This window comes from Zootoca vivipara, chromosome 16 (genome assembly GCF_965207765.1).
Source record: "Zootoca vivipara chromosome 16, rZooViv2.hap1.1, whole genome shotgun sequence".
Classification (NCBI taxonomy): Eukaryota; Metazoa; Chordata; class Lepidosauria; order Squamata; family Lacertidae; genus Zootoca; species Zootoca vivipara.
In genome coordinates, this window is record NC_142599.1 from 5048477 (window position 1) to 5068574 (window position 20098).

General features: G+C 46.1%; 1 protein-coding gene across 3 annotated transcripts in view; it reads right to left on the reverse strand.

Moving 5' to 3' along the window:
* KDM2B (lysine demethylase 2B) overlaps window positions 1-20098 on the reverse strand; it is a 91289-nt gene that overhangs the window by 58354 nt on the left and 12837 nt on the right. For all 3 annotated transcript variants that reach the window (XM_088659412.1, XM_060269258.2, XM_060269259.2), the window contains 2 exons: window positions 12496-12674; window positions 10732-10838 (listed from right to left, as the gene is read on the reverse strand). In XM_088659412.1, coding sequence (XP_088515538.1) covers window positions 10732-10838; window positions 12496-12674 — 286 coding nt within the window. The remainder of the gene's footprint in view (window positions 1-10731; window positions 10839-12495; window positions 12675-20098) is intronic.

Consider the following 20098-nt stretch of genomic DNA (forward strand, 5'->3'; position numbering starts at 1 on the left):
ATTATTGAATAATGATTATAAACTTTTCGCAGATATAATGTCCAAGAGATTGAAAGAAGTTTTAAATCTAATAATACATAAGGATCAGGCTGGTTTTCTTCCTGGTAGACAGTTAAAGGATAATGTAAGACACATAATAGATGTAATAGAATATCTGGAAACCAAGATAGATAAACCAGCTGTTTTTATGTTTGTAGATGCTGAGAAAGCTTTTGACAATATATCTTGGCAATTTATGAAGAGGAATTTGGAATCAATGGTTGGGAAGAATACATTCGTGAATGGGATCGAGGCGATTTATTCAGAGCAAAAGGCAAGATTGATAATTAATAACACCCTAACAGAATATTTTGAAATCACAAAAGGAACTAGACAGGGCTGCCCTTTATCACCGTTATTGTTCATCATGGTCCTGGAAATATTATTGATCAGATTAAGAGACCTATCTACAATTAGAGGTATTAAGGTAGGTGCAAAGCAATTTAAAGTGAAAGCCTTCGCAGACGATTTAGTTTTAACATTGGAAAATCCAAAGGAAAGTGTTGCAGAAGCTATAGAAGTAATGGAGAAATTTGGCCAATTGGCAGGATTCAAATTAAATAGACAAAAAACCAAGGTTATGGCAATGAATATGACGAAAGAAGAAAAACAGGAATTACAGTTAAAACATGGACTCGACGTGGCTAAAAAGGTAAAATATCTGGGAATATGGATGACAGCAAAGAATATTAATCTTTATAGTGATAACTACGAACAAGTATGGAAGGAAATAAAGAAAGACCTGGAAAGATGGACTAATATGAAAATGTCATTCTTAGGAAGAATCGCAACAATAAAGATGAATGTATTACCTAAGATGTTATTCCTATTTCAAACTATACCTGTGGTTAAAGGTACGAGGCAATTCCAAGAGTGGCAAAAGATTTTATCAAGATTTGTCTGGCAGGGGAAAAAACCTAGAATAAAACATAAAATTTTGGTAGATAAGAAAGAAAGAGGTGGATTCGCCCTGCCAGACTTGAGACTTTATTATGAAGCGTCTTGTATCTGTTGTATAAAAGAATGGATAACTCTAGAGAATACGGACTTGTTAGATTTGGAAGGTTTTAACAATAGATTTGGATGGCATGCATATTTATGTTATGACAAAAAGAAATCACATACCGGGTTTACGAATCATGTGATAAGAAGATCTCTATACGAGGTGTGGGAAAGAAATAAAAGGCTGTTAGAGACTAAAACACCCTGGTGGGTCTCACCAGCAGAGGTATTAACAGTTAAGAAAGTAAATATGGAGAAGAGGCGGGCCACGTATGAGGAAATCTTGACGAAAACTGAAAAAGGATGGAGTTTAAAACCTTTTGAGGACATTAAAGGAGTGTTAACAGGATGGATAGAATACCATCAAATAAAAGATGTGCTTAAAGAAGATAGAAAAATAGGTTTTGAGGATAAAAGATCCAAATTTCAAATAGAAGTGCTAGAAGGCAAAACAAAGCTTTTGGCAAAGATGTATGATTTGTTGTTGGAGTGGTATACAAAAGATGAGTTGACAAAAGAAGTGATGATTAAATGGGCAAAAGATTTGGGGCATAATATTGAATATGATGCGTGGTTGAAATTATGGAATCAAACTTTAAGATTTACAGCATGTACTGCCTTGAAAGAAAATGTATATAAGATGATGTACAGATGGTATTTAACTCCAGTTAAATTAGCTAAAATGTATAGAATGAGTGATAAAAGTTGCTGGAAATGTAAAGAGAAAGATGGTGAATTTTATCATATGTGGTGGACATGCGAAAAAGTTAAAAGATTTTGGGAAAGTTTATATAACGAATTGAAAAAGATGTTTAGATATACTTTTCCAAAAAAACCAGAAGCATTTTTGCTAGGAATAATGGGAGGAGAGATTAGAAAAGAAGATCAAACACTGTTTATGTATGCAACAACCGCGGCTAGGACTTTGTTAGCCCAAAAATGGAAATTACAGGAATTACCTACAATTGTGGAGTGGCAGACAAAAATGGACTATGCTGAACTTGCTAGATTGACATGCAAGATTCGTGACCAGGGGGAGACAAGGTTTCAAAAGGACTGGAGTAAATATGTGGACTATATGGAGAAAAACTGTAGATCGTTAAAAACTCTCGCAGGATTAAAATAAACCTTACGAATTGACCAATATGTTAAAAAAGGAACTGCAAAAAAGGGAATTAACAAGAAACCCGCATGAAGGGAGGGGGGGAAGTCATAGCTCGGCGGAGCAAGGTAAAAGATGTGAATATAAGATTTTGTATAAAAGATTGTTTTTTTGTTAATTTGTTGAATTTGGAAAATTGGAATAAAATGTATTTTTTTAAAAAAAGAGTCTAGACTAAGGATTCTGAGCGCCTGTGTTCTGTTTCGATACATGATGTCCAATCACAGAACACTTCAGGATTTGGGCCTCTGCCATTAGTCATGATTCACAGCTTAGAAGTTTAGACAGCCAATCATGTTGGGAGTGGGAGTGGCCCAGGCTTTCAGGAATAAGCAGTTGCTTTGCCCGTTTCCCAGTTATGTAGTCCAATAAAGATTCTTGTTGTTATCGCTGTGTCTTGCCTCATGGGAACCCACCTACACTTCAGGCTTCAGCCAGCTAGCTAAACCAGGCGAGGATAGCTGATGGGTCTCAAACCCTCAGTGAGGGCGTTTGCATCCTCTGCGTGCAAATAGAGGCTCCAGCAGATTGAGTGGACGAAAACAAGAGTGAGTCCACCGGTCAAGAAGGCTGTTTCTGCATGTGCTGTAGAGGGAAGTGACGGACGGGTGGGGCTCGTCCACTTGGGAAGGAAGCCCATCTAGGAGAAGGCAAACTCTTGATCCTAAACCTCCACTGCGTTGCAGCTATACTCATCCATGATTAAGGCTTTGGGAGTAAACCATGAGGAAAAATCTGTACCCGCTGCCTTGTACAACATCTTTGGGAGAAGAAAAGGCTAAGGAGTAAATCCAGAGTGGAATCTGTAAGACGGTTGGGTGGAGCATTGTATGCCTCCTTCTGGCAACTCCTGCAGCCAAGCCGCTTTCCTTTGGAGCACATCAGTGAGGCGGTGGAGGGTCTTCTTGTCTCGGCAGCCCACGACCTTCACATATACTGCCCAAGCTTGCACCTCCAGAGAGGTAACTGCTAATGCAGCAAAAACAACATGGGAGACAGAAGTTCTGATTTACTAGACTCTGCAGCCGCAGCAGGCTGAGATTGTCCTGAAGTTTGACTTCATACCCAGAGGTTCACTCCATTGTCTCTCGAGACAGACGGATGACAACAATAATTAGTATTGCTTGGCGCCCTGTGCAGGGGAACCACCTGCACCGTCCGAAATCCAGTGCTGGTCAGGAAATCTGTGTGAATCTCACACGTGCTGCTATGCGTGAATTGCATGCATTACAGGGCATCTGAATACTTTTGCCAGAAACCCTGACAATTATGGCTTCTTAGAGCTAGGGCAAGGTGAAAAGGGCCAATGCTTCATAGACAAACATTTATTTATTGCATTTATTTGCCACTTTTCCGCCAAGGAGCTCAAGGTGATATACCGTATTTACTTGAGTCTAATGTGCACCTCAATATTCAGAACCTTGAAACCAAAAAGACCTATTTGCTGGTGGGTGTAAATGTGCCATCGAATCTAATGCACACCTTAATTTTGGCAACATAATTTGCCAAAAAAACGGTGAGCATTAGATTTGAGTAAATACAGTATGTGGGTCTCCCTCTCTCTCTCTCTCTCTGCTCAATTTGATCTTTGCAAAGAGACCTGTGAGGTAGGTTAGGCTAAGAGAGTGAATGGCCTACAATAAGGGATTATAAAATTATGCCTGGCATGGAGAAAGTGGATAGAGAAAAGTTTTTCTCCTTCTCTAACACTAGAAATTGTGAAGCTGAGTTTTGGGAGATAAAGGAAAGTACTTCTTTATGCGGGGACCCAGGTGGCGCTGTGGGTTAAACCACTGAGCCTAGGGCTTGCTGATCAGAAGGTCGGCGGTTCGAATCCCTGTGACGGGGTGAGCTCCCGTTGCTTGGTCCCAGCTCCTGCCAACCTAGCAGTTCGAAAGCATGTCAAAATGCAAGTAGATAAATAGGAACCGCTACAGCGGGAAGGTAAACAGCGTTTCCGTGTGCTGCTCTGGTTTGCCAGAAGCGGCTTTGTCATGCTGGCCACATGACCTGGAAGCTGTACGCCAGCTCCCTCGGCCAATAATGCGAGATGAGCGCGCAACCCCAGAGTCGGTCACGACTGGACCTAATGGTCAGGGGTCCCTTTACCTTACTTCTTTATGCAGCACATAGTTAAACTATGGAACTTGCTCCCCCAGGAGGATGGCTTTAAAAGATTGCGCAAATTCATGGAGGAGAAGACTATCAATGGCTGCCAGCCATGATGGCCACACTCTGCCTCCACAACTGCAGGACGGGAGAGAACTCTCTCTGGTTCTGCTCCCTGGTTTCCACAGGTGTCTGGTTGGCCACTGTGAGAACAGGATGCAGGACTACATGGACTATCGGCCTGATCCAGTAGGCCATGGGTAGGCAAACTAAGGCCCAGTCCAATTGCCTTCTAAATCTGGCCCACGGATGATCCGGGAATCAGCGTGTTTTTACATGAGTAGAATGTGCCCTTTTATTTAAAATGCATCTCTGGGTTATTTGTGAGGAATAGGAATTCCCCCCCCCCAAAAAAAATATATAGTCCGACCCCCCACAAGGTCTAAGGAACAGTGGACCAGCCCCCTGCTAAAAATGGCTGAGTGAGAACCTTGTTTTGTGGAGGGATGTGCTAACATGTGAAGAGGTCTTAATCTCCTGTAGCACAGGCAAAATATTCTGCATCTACACAATTAAAGACATCTGCCCGCTCAGTGCTGCAACCGGCTCAAGTCCTTTGGATACAGCAGGTTATCAAAACACAGAAAGGAACCTGAATTCGCTCTCCATTTGTCCAAGTAATAAGGGTTCATAGTGAAACAAAGCCAGTGTTTCCCTCTTTCCAAAGAATGCTGTTTCTGCTGTTTCATATATAGGGTTTTATCTGTAGTTTAACATACATGTTCTGTACCTATTCAAAACTGCTTTGGAGCAGTCAACCATTTTCACTCAATAAAATCAACAGATGCAGTTTGTAGGGTCTCACAGTCCCTACATTTTTCTCTCACATTTCCATCTTAAAGGGCACACATTGGCGCAACTAGGCAAAACGCACACCTGTCGTCACCTTACAAGCATTAACATCTGACACCACCATTTAAAAGTCCTGAGGTGGTGAGACTGGGCCCCAAAAGCACCAGGCAGCAGTTCAGGTGGGCCTGTAACAAAATCAGGGATATTTGGGGGGGGGAGGACCCTCCCTCGATATTCAGCTTGCATTTAAAATCGTAAATAAATAAATAAAATGACTATATAGAAATTACTAGCAAGTTTAATGAAAGAAAGGGAGGGGGGGAAGAGAAGAAACGGCAGAACGGAAAAATCATGTTCCGCCGGCACTGAAAAAACATCACCCACAGCCCTTCAGATCTTGTCAGTCGATTCCCAAAATCCCTAACCTCTGACCGTGCAGGAATCCAACAACATTTGGAAGACCCCAGCTCTCCTAGCTGCAAAGATATAAAGGGAAGTGGGAAGGCCTTGTTCTAACCAAATGCTCCCTAAATAGTAACACAGCGTAGTCACTTTTTAAAGCGACCTATATTTATAATCCAGCTGTTCTGCAATGATTCCTTGCCCACTTAGACCACAGGAGTTTTGACTACGAGCCTGCAAAGATGGCAAGTTATGTACAAAATTTGTAATCCGGTTGCATATTATTATTTGGAATATTTATAGTATTTATTTATTTCATAAGATTCATACACTGCTTGATTGCAAAAAACAACAACAACCCTCAAAGCAATTTACAAAAGGATAAAACAAGAAAACAGAGACGAATTCACAGCCATACTTTAAAACATCCAAAGGTTGAAATCTTTACTGCGGTCCAAAGACCCATAGAACAATTTCAGAACAAAATACAGTTAAGACAGCCAACCACAAAAGAGAAAGAAACCGGGGTGGTCATTTTGTTTTGTTTTCGGGAGCATAACGTAGAAAAGTCACTTTGAACAAGATTTAAAAGAAAATTATTAATTATATAACAATGCTCCTATTGCAGTAATCAGCAGTCGTTAACAGCCATCAACAGGTTTACCACTCTTACAGCCCACCACCCATTCCCATCACCCCACCCCACCCTCTGAATATATATAAGGGTCTGGTTGCTTCTGTTTCAAGTGTATCTGAAGAAGTGTGCATGCACACGAAAGCTCATACCAAAATAAAAACTTAGTTGGTCTTTAAGGTGCTACTGAAGGAATTTTTTTATTTTCCTTAAAATAGTGGCTGCAGAAAGCTGAGCCTAGCTCGCTCGGGGTGCCATTGAGGAAAAAATCAGACGGCCTGGGAAGAAAGTCTGTGTCTGCATATTTGGGCACAGAATCTGGCGACCGCCCTGGTTATTTTCAGGTCTTTGCCTAGCAAGAGCAGGTTGTATAATTGCTTTTCCGGGAGGCTTGCTATGCTCACCAGTATGGGGTCCAGGATCTCCCTTCGAGCTTCTTCATATAGGGGGCATCTGAAGAACAAATGCTCAGGGCTTCCTATTTCCCCTAATGGGCATACGCAGAGTCTTTGGGCGTATGGGATTTTTTTGTAAAGCCCCTCCAGCACAGGTGTGGGCAGGTCATTTTGTTTTTGCCTCGAGCATGATGATCTTTGTTTCTTTTGACTTCCGAAAGAAACTTTGAAGGTTGAAATACTTAACTTTCTAAGCATCTGGGAAGGCTTGTCTATACAGGAATGTTTTTGGCAGGTGCCCCAAGAGGCTCTCAAAACACCTTCCCACAATAAAAACCACATTCAGGTCTAGTATCAAGAACAGGGATGCCCTTGAAGGGCCAGGATTATCCAGCTGGCATTTCCTGCCCTCATCCGGATACCACCCTTTCGGTTTCACTAACAAGGCCGCAGCTCCCAACGGAGGACAACCGGCACTGTCTCTTAAACTGCAAATCCTGCAAATCCAGCCACTGCATGATCACACAAGCATAGCTGGGAAAGCAAGGAAAACCCAGCACAGCACTGGTCTGTTGCAAAATAACTCTTTTCTGAGATATTTTTTTTAAAAAAAAGAAAAAAGTTGCCATGCTGCAGTTTGCATGGCGGCCAGCAGGTGGCCAGTGAGCCACATGAACAGTGGTGTGAAAACAGTTGGGGGGAGGAGTTATTGTGCTTGTTATTATGTCATGCATTTTAGTGTTTTTCTGCTCTAAGCCACACTCTGATCCTCAAATAAAGGGTGGTATATACATTTAATAAATAATAACAACAGTCGGCAGAGTGAGCGAGCCAAGCGAGCCAAACAAGCAAGCAAATGGCCCAGATTGGCCTTCCCTTCCCTTTTCTTTCATAAGATTCATATACTGCTTGCTTTATTGAGGTGTGTGTTTTGTTTTTTGTTTTACAAAAGATAAAACAATTGGAGAAGAATTCACAGTCCAAAGTCCGTTTTGGGGGCCTAATTCGGCCCCCCGGTTGGTTTTCTCCGGCCCCTGTGGCAGTTTATTTATTGGGGAGAAATCCTTTAAAAAGCTCAACAAGTTCAATCCTAAAGAAAGCTGAACAACTTTGGGGTAAAATCGTAAAAAAAGTTTTGGGGGAAATCCCCCAAAATGCTCAACAACTTCAATCTCCAAAAAAGCTGAACAAATTTGGGGTAAAAATACAAAAAAAAAGCTCAACAACTTCAATCCTAGGAAAAAGCTCAACAACTTTGACTGGCCCTCATGCATGTTCACTTCGTCAAATCTGGCCCTCTTTGAAAAAAGTTTGGGCACCCCTGCTTTAAAACATCCAAAATTAAGAATTACATCAACTTTCTAGTCATTTGGGCAGGCTTGTCGAAACAAAAATGTTTTAAGCAGGCGCCAAAAAGAGTACAGTGAAGGTACCTGCTCGATCTCAATATGCAGGGAGTTCCAAAGTGTAGGTGCTGCCACACTAAACAACCAAGTTCTTACAAATGTAGGACGGGTATTTATGTGGCAGCTGTAATGTGGCAGCCCATTCTGTCGACCGAAGCGGTTGAGTGGGCACATGTGGGGTAAGGCGATATTGAAGGCAAACAAGTCCCAAGTTGTTAAGGGCTTCCCAGGTTGCACAGGTTGTCACACCCTTGGCTCAGTTATGGAGAATGCACACACAACAGGGGCATAGAAAGCCTGGGGTCTGAGCGAGCGGGTGGCCCAGGTGGCCAAGAGAGCAAAGGTACGGGTTGTCTGGAGGGGCAAGTGACCGGGCGGCCAGGTGGTCAGCCCACAAAGGCCTTCCCAAGCTCCCCGTGGTTGCCACTGCTGCCACAGGCTGAAGCCGTTCTGCCCTTAGTCCACTGCCATTTCAAATCTCCTTCTGTCAAGCAGCAGTGTGGAGACAAAAGACTCCTTCCTCTTTATTCCCCTCTCCTTTGTGTGTAGTGTCAACAGCAGGGGGATCTCAGAATTGGGATGAGCCATTGGGGAAGTTTTAGGCAAGCTTTTGGGGTATGGGGATTGGCAACAGAGTGGCAGGCAGGTAGGAATGTGGGGGTTAAGGAGCTGTGAGGGCCTGGGAGGGTTTGGAGGAACTATGAGGGTGCGTGGGTTTGGAAAAGAGATGCGTTTTTTTCAGGGGGTGGCAATCAATGTGAGCAGGCATGGAAGCCCCTAGTAAATATACAAATATGCCAATATGGAACTTAGTTTGCTGTGCTCCCCAAAACTCTGAAGGTTGAAGCTGAGGAACACTTTATTTCTCAGTAAAAATTGGGGGCAAGGCTCACACTTACACCTGGAAAAGTTGGTTTTCATGCGACTCGAGAGGAAAAGCCATTTCTGATGTAATCCTCAAGAGCGGCTTAACTCAGGGATGGGGAACCAATGACCCTCCAAAATGCAGCAGCTCCAGGATGACCAACGGTCAGCAATGATGGGAGGTGGAGTCCAACTACACTGTGAGGGGGCCACAGCTTCCACACCCCTCATTTAGCAGTAAAAGCTGGGCACCCGCCCTCCCCTCCTGCGGGGTTCTTCAAGACTAAGCAGAATCCCCTGGTTTGTTTGAACTCTGGTAGGTTTAGCTCAGGGGTGGCTATTCTGTGGCCCTCCAGATATTGTTCGCCTACAATTTCTATCATCCCCAACCCCTGGCCCGGCTGGAGGACCCCAGGTCGCCCACCCAGGTTTTAGGCTGTAGTTAGGAAGCAAGGCAAAATCGTAAGCAATGGTTTGATCTGGTATGCTTATAAGCCTATTTATTTTTCATTAAACAGTATATAAATCTTGCTATGTAAACAAAAACAGTCTTACATTAACAAGCATTCCTCAAGACCGGATGTAATGGGGAGCTCCAGCCACTTTGAAACTGAAAGTGCACGTTCATCTCCTCCTCTTACACGCAAAAGAAAGGGAGTGCAAACCACGAGGTTTCCACGGCCTCTACGTGTAAAACTAAGCCATGAGAAGTGACTGATGTGATCATACATGATATAGATGTTCCACCCCCAGCAGAGGCCGACTGGTACTGAAGAGAAAGACAGCGCTACCGAAACACAGAGACATCCAGAGGCACAGTGACCACCTTCTCTGTGCCCTGAGGCCACCAGGTTTGCAGACACTTTTTCATTCATTTGTTCCCCCCCACAACACACTGGCAGTTGTCCCATAATCTGGGGATCCTTGCCTTTCGCAGAAGCAAGTCACTGACTGCCTTGTCTGAAGCAATTCACAACAATATTCAAAACATCAATGAAAGGAAGGAGATGGGGGAAAGAAGCACCATCCCCAAAAGAGTTAATGGAACAGATCCAGTTCATTCTCCAGCTCCTTCTCAAGTATCATCTCTGAACTGGTACAGCAGATGGAGCAATCGCTAACTTCATCCCCAGAACAGAAGTTTGCAGTTTGCAGCCAAAACCAACATCTGCCACTGGATGGGACCATCTGTATTTGCAAAAACCACCATCACTTTTCATTTCTCTTTTGCTTTTTTGCTGGTTTGCTTTCCATTTGAGAACATTGGACCAGCATTAGATTTAGATTTAGAAAGGGCACACAGAACCACAGGCACACACAATTAGCAAGGCTTCTTATATGCTTCAGTTCCTTGGAAATGTAGACAAAAGCACAGAAAATGAGCTTCCTGAGAATCAAAGCTTCCTTTAAAACAATGCCTCACTGCCCACATTTCTAGCTTTTGTGGCTATGGAAGTGGTACAGCTGAAATCTCAAAAACTGAACAAGATTCCAACAGAGGCTTGGGGAAGGGTTTCAAAGCATGACCTAGCCCCATGCTCCTCAAAAGACAGAATAAATAATACTAAATAATAAACTTTGCTAAGATATTCTGCTTGCCCAGCTCCTATCTAAGGTTACAACCAGAGCCAGAGGCCCTTCTGATTGGCCAGTACCTCTCGGACATATCGGCAGATGTGCCCAGACACTTTGCCATCACCAAATCCCTTGTGGCATCGTAAAACATAAATAAAACAGCATTTTAAAAGCCAACAATTATTCCAGAGTCACCAAATGCATATCACTCTTCTAACTGCATACAATCAAGCTTTGCACCAGCAGGAGATTCCACAGGGAGTGGTTCATAATAAAGTGAAACCAACTTACTTTTTTACTTTTGGATACTTCATCTCTGAAATAGTATTGGTGGCGTCTGTCTGTCTCTCCTTCAGATGCCGAGGCCACATGTTATCCACCCAGTCGACCAAGTCTACCTAAAAGGGCATCGAAAGGAACCAGTTAAGTCAGGAAATGTTGGAGAAAGATCTCAGAGCAAGGAAGAGATACTGGCAGAAGCTATGTGTGTGCAGGGGGGCGGGGCGGGGAGAAACCAAAATTCTGCCACCCCAAGCAATCCATTCTGCAACACACAATGCAGAATTCTGCCAGAAATGTGAATTACAAGGATTACGTTCCTCTCACAGTTACTTTACAGTTCCTTGGTTTTCTGAGGGTGGCTTATATCTTACAATGCCACATTTGTACACAACAACTTATGCACCATTCTCAGGATTTTGTTAGGGCAAACATCTTTTATTTCTTTAGGGGACATGAAATGTTGGGGCATCTTTTGGAGAGTGTGAATTTGCAAGACTGTGAACAGATGTTTGGGGAGACTTAGAACAAAGTTCCCATTGACTGTGGTAGGCCATGCATGACATAATAACAAAGTAGGCCATGCCTGTGCTGGATCACACCACAGCCCCCCCCCCCCCCGGTTCAGCAATCCATCTGCAACAATTGACAAGGCCTAGAAAGACATCAAACAGGGAGGCAGCCATAAGGACTCATAATAAGAGCCCAGCTAGATTGGACCCAAATGTCCATCTAGGCTTGCATCCTGTCCTGCTTCCCCCAGTGACCAATCAGATGCTCCGTGAAGACCACAGTCCTCTCCCACCATCATTCTCAGCAAGTAGTATTCAGTTTCAAAGTGTTGGTGCTGACCTTTAAAGCCCTAAATGGCCTCGGTCCAGTATACCTGAAGGAGCGTCTCCACCTCCATCATTCTGCCCGGACGCTGAGGTCCAGCACCGAGGGCCTTCTGGCGGTTCCCTCGTTGCGAGAAGCCAAGTTGCAGGGAACTAGGCAGAGGGCCTTCTCGGTGGTGGCGCCTGCCCTGTGGAACGCCCTCCCAACAGATGTCAAAGAGGAAAACAACTACCAGACTTTTAGAAGACATCTGAAGGCAGCCCTGTTCAGGGAGGCTTTTAATGTTTAATTGATTGCTGTGTTTTATGTTTCTGTTGGAAGCCGCCCAGAGTGGCTGGGGAAACCCAGCCAGATGGGTGGGGTATAAATAAAAAAATATTATTATTATTATGAATACCAGTTGCTGGAAACCATTGGGGGGTAAGAACTGCTCTTCCTCTCATGGTTTCCCATGAGCATTTTGTGGGCCAATATGAGAACAGGATGCTGGAATAGATGGGCCACTGGTCAGATCCACTGGTTCTTCTGTTGTGTTCACTGAACACACACACACACACACACACACACACACACACACACACACACACACAGAAACCCCAGGGATGCTTTCAGGATAGGAATTTTGGGCAGATACCCATTGGCTGGCTCAGCAGGACCAACAGGAAGGCCCCCAAAATGCAGCAGGGCTGGCTCACCACATTTTAGAGTAAGTGAAGCAACGTACACTGACATCTAAAAAGGAGGACCTCTGGTAAGACCACTAAGACTAGGGGATAAACCAGGAGTGGGGCACCTTTGGCACTCCAGGTGTTGGGGGTCCCCCAACTCCCATCAGCCCCAGATGGTCAGGGAAGATGTGACCCAACAGCACTGAACTGCCCCATTGTCGGCACCCAAATACCCTAAGTGCAAGAACCACCCAAAGAGGTCTCGGCTTACCACATTGGGGCGCTTGACGATGTTTGCCAGCTTCGTGTGGCTGAACTCGAGGCTGATCACGTTGTACAACTTCTTGCGCTCTGCCTCCGGGGTTTCGTAATATCGCACAAACTGGGACATGCTCATCTCTGTGCCCTTTTGAGTGTTGACATCCATTACGTCCACAATCCGACGGCTCCCTGGAAGATGATTTTGGACATGTGGAAAGGGTGAGGAGAAAGACAACAAAGTTTTTGTTCCCTGCATGATGTTTAAAATAACTACACCAAGTCTTGAAAACCTTAACACAAGGAGACAAACTATGGTTTCAGGAGATGAACTATGATAAACGAACCATGATGGTTACATTATGACCCCACAGTTGGGAAGCAGCAATGATTCTGAATACCAGTTGCTGGAAACCACGGGAAAGGAGGGTACTCTTGTGCTCAAATATTACTTTGGGGTTTCCCATGGGCATCTGGTTTGCCACTGTGAGAACAGGATGCTGGACTGGATGAGCCACTGGCCTGATCCAGCACAACTCTTCTTATGTTCTTATAAAGAAGGCTGATAAATAGGGTCACCTCCTTGCTGCTTAACTGCCTTTCCAGGAGCCTATTCAGATGATACCCCCCACTTTGAAGCAAATCACCAAAAAGTAGGTTTTATTTTGCAGTAGCAGGGAGACCCCATGTTCAAATAAACATACACTCTCCCCCAATCCCTTGTCCCTGCAGTGAGGGACAAGAAGAGGAGGAAGGGGAGGAGCAGAGGGAAGAGTCAGAGGTCAATTCCCAGGGACAATCCTGGGGCAGGTGGGAAGCATCTTCTCAACCGGTCCTGTTTATTGCAGGAAAAGCAAAAGAGAGGTAAAAAATAAATAGAATGTAGGTTTGCACCCAACGAATGGTATTAAAGAACATGGGTAAACAGATCAATCAAAGGAGGTAGGGACATTATCCTTCAGGAGAAGAACCCCGAGATGATAAGAGTGAACTTTATTGCTTCAGATTAATATTCCAAAAATAAAAAGGAATAATAATAATAATAATAATATAATTTATTATTTATACCCCGCCCATCTGACCGGGTTCCCCCAGCCACTCTGGGCGGCTTCCAACAAAACACCAAAATACAGAAATCCATCAAACATTAAAAGCTTCCCTAAACAGGGCTGCCTTAAGATGCCTTCTAAAGGTCTGGTTAATTGTTGTTCTCTTTGACCTCTGGTGGGAGGGCATTCCACAGGGTGGGTGCCACTACCGAGAAGGCCCTCTGCCTGGTTCCCTGTAACTTAGCTTCTCGTAGCGAGGGAACCGCCAGAAGGCCCTCGGCGCTGGACCTCAGTGTCCGGGCAGAACGATGGGGGAGGAGACGCTCCTTTAGGTATACTGGACCAAGGCCGTTTAGGGCTTTAAAGGTCAGCACCAACACTTTGAATTGTGCTCGGAAACGTACTGGGAGCCAATGTAGGTCTTTCAGGACCGGTGTTATGTGGTCTCGGTGGCCGCTCCCAGTCACCAATCTAGCTGCCGCATTCTGGGTTAACTGTAGTTTCCGGGTCACCTTCAAAGGTAGCCCCACGTAGAGCGCATTGCAGTAGTCCAAGCGGGAGATAACTAGAGCATGCACCACTCTGGCGAGACAGTCCGCGGGCAGGTAGGGTCTCAGCCTGCGTACCAGATGGAGCTGATAAACAGCTGCCCTGGACACAGAATTGACCTGCGCCTCCATGGACAGCTGTGAGTCCAAAATGACTCCCAGGCTGCGCACCTGGTCCTTCAGGGGCACAGTTACCCCATTCAGGACCAGGAAGTCCTCCACACCTGCCCGCCTCCTGTCCCCCACAAACAGTACTTCTGTCTTGTTGGGATTCAATCTCAATCTGTTAGCCGCCATCCATCCTCCAACCGCCTCCAAGCACTCACACAGGACCTTCACCGCCTTCACCTGTTCTGATTTGAAAGAGAGGTAGAGCTGGGTATCATCCGCATACTGATGAACACCCAGCCCAAACCCCCTGATGATCTCTCCCAGCGGCTGCATGTAGATGTTAAAAAGCATGGGGGAGAGGACAGAACCCTGAGGCACCCCACAAGTGAGAGCCCAGGGGTCTGAACACTCATCCCCCACCACCACTCTCTGAACACGGCCCAGGAGGAAGGAGCGGAACCACTGTATGATAGTCCCCCCAGCTCCCAACCCCTCTAGACGGTCCAGAAGGATGTTATGGTCGATGGTGTCAAAAGCCGCTGAGAGATCCAGCAGGACCAGGAAACAGCTCTCACCTTTGTCCCTAGCCCGCCGGAGATCATCGACCAGTGCGACCAAGGCAGTTTCAGTCCCATGATGAGGCCTAAATCCCGACTGGAAGGGATCCAAACGGTCCGCTTCTTCCAGGCGTGCCTGGAGTTGTTCCGCAACCACTCGCTCGTTCACCTTGCCCAGGAATGGAAGATTTGAGACTGGGTGATAGTTGGCCATATTGGCCGCATCTAAAGATGGTTTTTTAAGAAGCGGTTTAATAACCGCCTCTTTCAGCAAGTCTGGGAAGGCTCCCTCACAGAGAGAAGCATTCACCAACCCGCAAAGCCCAGCCCTTCCCGGCTAGCTTTTATAAGCCAGGATGGGCAAGGATCAAGGAGACAGGTGGTTGGTTTCACTCGTCCAAGCAGCCTGTCCACATCCTCGGAAGTAACAGATTGAAATTGATCCCACACAACTTGACTAGACAGGGCTCTAGCACTCCCCCGCCCCGGCCCTGCTCCCACGGTGGAGTCTACTTCTTCCCTAATCTGAGCGACTTTATCTGCAAAAAACTTTTGCAAGGGGGTGGAATCTTTCCTTCTATAAAGAAGCAATTCCCTGCAAGTAGAAATTCAGCACAGCAGGAAGAAATGTTCTAGCCCACCACACCCCTTGCTTACTTCAAAAGATGAGATACACACACACACACTTACTTGCAAGGAAGAATGCTGAAATGCTATCTTCCACTTTCAGTCAGTAGCATAGTTTTATCCATCTCAACTGACCAGGCCTTAGACCAGACATTCCAAGACCTGGTAGCAGGTTGCCAGATATAAAACTGGTACATTAATTTAAAAGCCCAACTTGCCAAGAAATGAAGGAGGCAGCCCACAATCTCTCTAACCAGCTTGGATAGATATTTCTCTGCAACTTTTGGTGATTATTTCTCTGCTGGATGACCCAGTTACTCCCAACACCGTAACACAGCAGCAAGAGACTTGTAAGAAGACTCACTCTGCATGATTGTGAAGCCATTTGTTTATTATAACCCATTTTTCCTCCAAGGAGCTCAGGACGATGTACATGGTTCTCCCCCTCCTCTTTTATCCTCACAACAACCCTGTGAGGTAGGCTAGGCTGAGAGTCATTGACTGGCCCAAGGTCACCCAGCGAGCTTTATGGCAGAGTATGGATTTGAACCTTGGTCTCCCAGGTCCTAGTCCTGTATTCTAACCACTAAACAATACAGCTACACTTTCTTGGTGTAAGGAAACAGCCTTATCCCAAGCCAGATCATGGTCCATCTAGCTCAGAATTTTGTGCACTGACTAGCAGGGGCTCTCCAGGGTTTCAGACAGGTGCATTTAGCAGCTCTGCTAGGAGATATTGGGCCCAACTCTGCACCTTCTGCATAAGATGTGATTGCAACAGAAATAACCAAGTTAGCCAAAGATCCAGCAGAATTTACCTAGCTGCAAAAGGAAAGTTCCCAGCTAGTTCTTGCAACAAGTCATTGTTCTAGGTCTGCCTCCATCCAATATGATCAGTGATTCATGCAAAAGCACTGGGAGGATGAGGGAGCAAAGGAAAATTCTTCCTCCTACACATGCTAAAAATAAGCTTCTGGTGAATGAGTGAACCTGAGCCTCCACTTTTAATTTGGGGGGGAGACAGTATGTGCCTCGGCTATCAACAGTTTGAGGAATCTGGCCATAGATGATTCATAATGCGCAAGCCTCAAACTGAAGCTCTTTGCCTTGGCGAACACCTTTGAGATAAGTGCTTTTCACTAGAGTCAGAAAGTTGACCACAGCTGATCAGAACCATTTTGCCCTCTCTTTGCCTTGATCCAGGTGATAGCACTTGATCCAGGTGAGTCAAGGAGCAAGGCGTCAGCAAGGCAAGGGTCCAAGGAGCAAGGCGTCGTCGGCAAGGCAAGGGTCCAAGGAGCAAGAGGCCAGAGGCAACCAGGCAGGGATAGCATTACTGTGGCAAAGAGCTGAAGGGAAATGCTGAGCTTTTATCCCTCCCAGCTCCTGCCACCAGGTGCAGTGAGGTATCAAGTGGCCTCACCTGAGTGGCCACTCCTTGCTTCTCCAGCACAAGCTGAGGCAGGCCCCAGTCCTGCAAAGCACTACAGGCCCCAGAGCCTGACTCCTGCCCATACTCCTGACAGCAATGGCCCACCTAGTCCAGCATCCTGGGCTCACAGCGCCCAACCAGATGGCTGGGGGAAGCCCACAAGAGTAGCACCCTCCCCTCCCTGTGGTTTCCAGCAACAATATTCAGAAGCATCGGACCATCCAACTCTGGAGGCAGAGCACAGCTATCATGGCCAGGAGCCTTCAATAGCACTCTTTTAAAGCTATTTAGGCTGGTGGCCGTCACTGCCTCCTGCATGTTCACAGTTTTAACTGTAAAACATAGTTTAATGCATGAAATGTATTTAGTATTAACGTGAGCAAAAAAGCACAAGCAATTGCCAATGAGAAACAAGGGGACACTTCAAAAGTATACAGGAGTGTGCCCAAAGCACACACCTATTTCATCACAAACACCATTAGCCAAGACTCACCCACTGGGCATGAAACACTATGACAATACTGAGGCACATAACCTCTTTGGGCACATCAATGGCCTGGCCCATGCACAACACTAAGCCATGATTTGTTTAGGGCAAAGGGTGGTTTGTTTCCATGTCCAAACCCAGCCTAGGAGACTAACCATTGTTTGTCCAGCCACTGCCGCTGGAAGGCAACCCAATCTTTGGAGACCAAAGTCAGACTAACCTACAGCTACCTACCTGTAACAATCTCTGGAGAAACCAACTTTCGCTTGTCTGATCGTCTGTGAGGCTATTTGTGGTTTCTTACATAAGCCATAATTTAGCACAGGGGTAGGGATGTGGGTGGCGCTGTGGTCTAAACCACTGAGCCTAGGGCTTGCCAATCAGAAGGTCAGTGGTTCAAATGCCCGCAATGGGGTGAGCTCCTGTTGTTCAGTCCCAGCTCCTGCCAACCTAGCAGTTCAAAAGCACGCAGTGCAAGTAAATAAATAGGCACCGCTCCGGCGGGAAGGTTTCGCTGCTCTGGTTTCGCCAGAGGTGGCTTAGTCATGCTGGCCACATGACCTGGAAGCTGTCTGCGGACAAACGCCGGCTCCCTTGGCCTATACAGTGAGATGAGCACCGCAACACCAGAGTCGTTCACGACTGGACTTAACTGTCAGGAGTTCCTTTACTTTTAAGCACAGGGGTAGCCAGCATGGTACTCTTCCAGATGGTGTGTGCTAAAAGTCCTACCACTTCTACTCACTAGCCATGCTGGCCGGGCTTGATGTAAGTTGCATTCCAACATCTGGAATGCGTCATCTCAGCGACTCCTGGCTTCATAGAATCATAGAGTTGGAAGAGACCACAAGGGCCATCCAGTCCAACCCCCTGCCAAGCAGGAAACACCATCAAAGCATTCCTGACAGATGGCTGTCAAGCCTCTGCTTAAAGACCTCCAAAGAAGGAGACTCCACCACTCCTTGGCAGCAAATTCCACTGTCAAACAGCTCTTACTGTCAAGAAGTTCTTCCTAATGTTTAGGTGGAATCTTCTTTCTTGTAGTTTGAATCCATTGCTCCGTGTCCGCTTCTCTGGAGCAGCAGAAAACAACCTTTCACCCTCCTCTATATGACATCCTTTTATATATTTGAACATGGCTATCATATCACCCCTTAACCTTCTCTTCTCCAGGCTAAACATACCCAGCTCCCTAAGCCATTCCTCATAAGGCATCGTTTCCAGGCCTTTGACCATTTTGGTTGCCCATGTTCTATGTGAATGCAGCCACAGTATGCCCTGCCTGCACACCAGGTGTATTTCACCAGAAGCACAATTAGCTGTGGCTCGCTAGCAACCATGCAACACCATGTCGTCTTTCAACATGTCAATACACCCTTAATCCATAAAATGCAAGGCAGCAAAACACAGTAATGTAATGTTAAGCATTTTTGTGTTGGTTAATCCCAGCTACCAAGATATTAGAAGCCAGACCAATGAGTGTCCGGGGCCCGGCTGACTTGTGATGGCATTGGGATTCTTTTGCTGAAATGTACTGCTAGGGATTAGGCAGGTATCTTGGGTAGAGCTGGAGATGGAAGTCTACAAAATCAGGCCCAAAGCAAGATGAGGAAGAGGCAATGGGAACGGGAGCAGCTGGAAGAGGCATCAGCTGCTGGGCAGATGGGCCTTGGGGAGACAACAGACGGCTCAAACTAGGGTGATGGCAGGAGGGGCCGGGGTGTCACTATACTACTGGCTCGATCTCAACTTTAGATACCCAAAGAATGCCACACCAACCTCCAACCCAGCAGGGAGCTGGTGACACAACCAACCAACAGCATCCTTTGCAGATCTGTTTCTACATGTCAGAAAGGAAGGCCGTAGCTTGGGGAAGATCTGTGGCCTGCATGGGAGCTGAATCGCCATCAGGTGCTGATCCACACAGGCATTGCCATGTGCTCACGGGCAGCTAGTCGAGCAAGATGCTCTGAAGCTCCTGCCGCCGTCTCTGCTGCTGCTGCTGTGGCCCTGTGAGAGGTGAGGGCATCTGAAATAAATCCAGCACCCCAGGCTGTGGGGACCTCCAGTCCCCGGGCAAGGATGCCCAGGTCTGATGGCTTCTCAGGGTCAAGCCCTGCAACGCTGATTCAGTTCTTCAGTTTGATCAATGTGCTGCTCAGGAGGAGGGCAGCCTGCTTCTTTGCCTCCCTGCAGAAGCATTTGCTGGCCCCATTTCTCAAGTTAAGTGCAGTTTGTGCAAACTATTGGGTTTGGAGGAAACTGCAACGGGTGCTTTGACAGTAGCTCAGGAAAGGAGCCATTCCACCACTGAAAGCAAGGGGAGGAACAGGATGCAAGCCTGAGGCTCACAAGGCCAACCCATTTTGGGGAGGGTGGTAGTGTCTGAATGGGGCCAGTGTGTCCCAGGTCCTGTTCTCTCTCAAAAATGGGGCAACCTGATAACCCTTATGCCAGGCATCCCCAAACTGCGGCCCTCCAGATGTTTTGGCCTACAACTCCCATGATCCCTAGCTAAGAGGACCAGTGGTCAGGGATGATGGGAATTGTAGTCCAAAACATCTGGAGGGTCGAAGTTTGGGGATGCCTGCCTTATGCCGTGTCTTCTCCCCACACCCCCAGAATTCCTTGCGGTTCAAGGTGTCAAATGCTCTGGGTTCTGTAGCCAATTCGACATGGAAAGCGTTTCCTGATGAGACTGAAAACCAAAACAGGAGCAATAATAAGCAAGTTATCCAAGGAGAATCCGCTTCCCCAGAATTCAGACACGCAAGACAAGGACCCACATAGCAGTTCACACGGGAA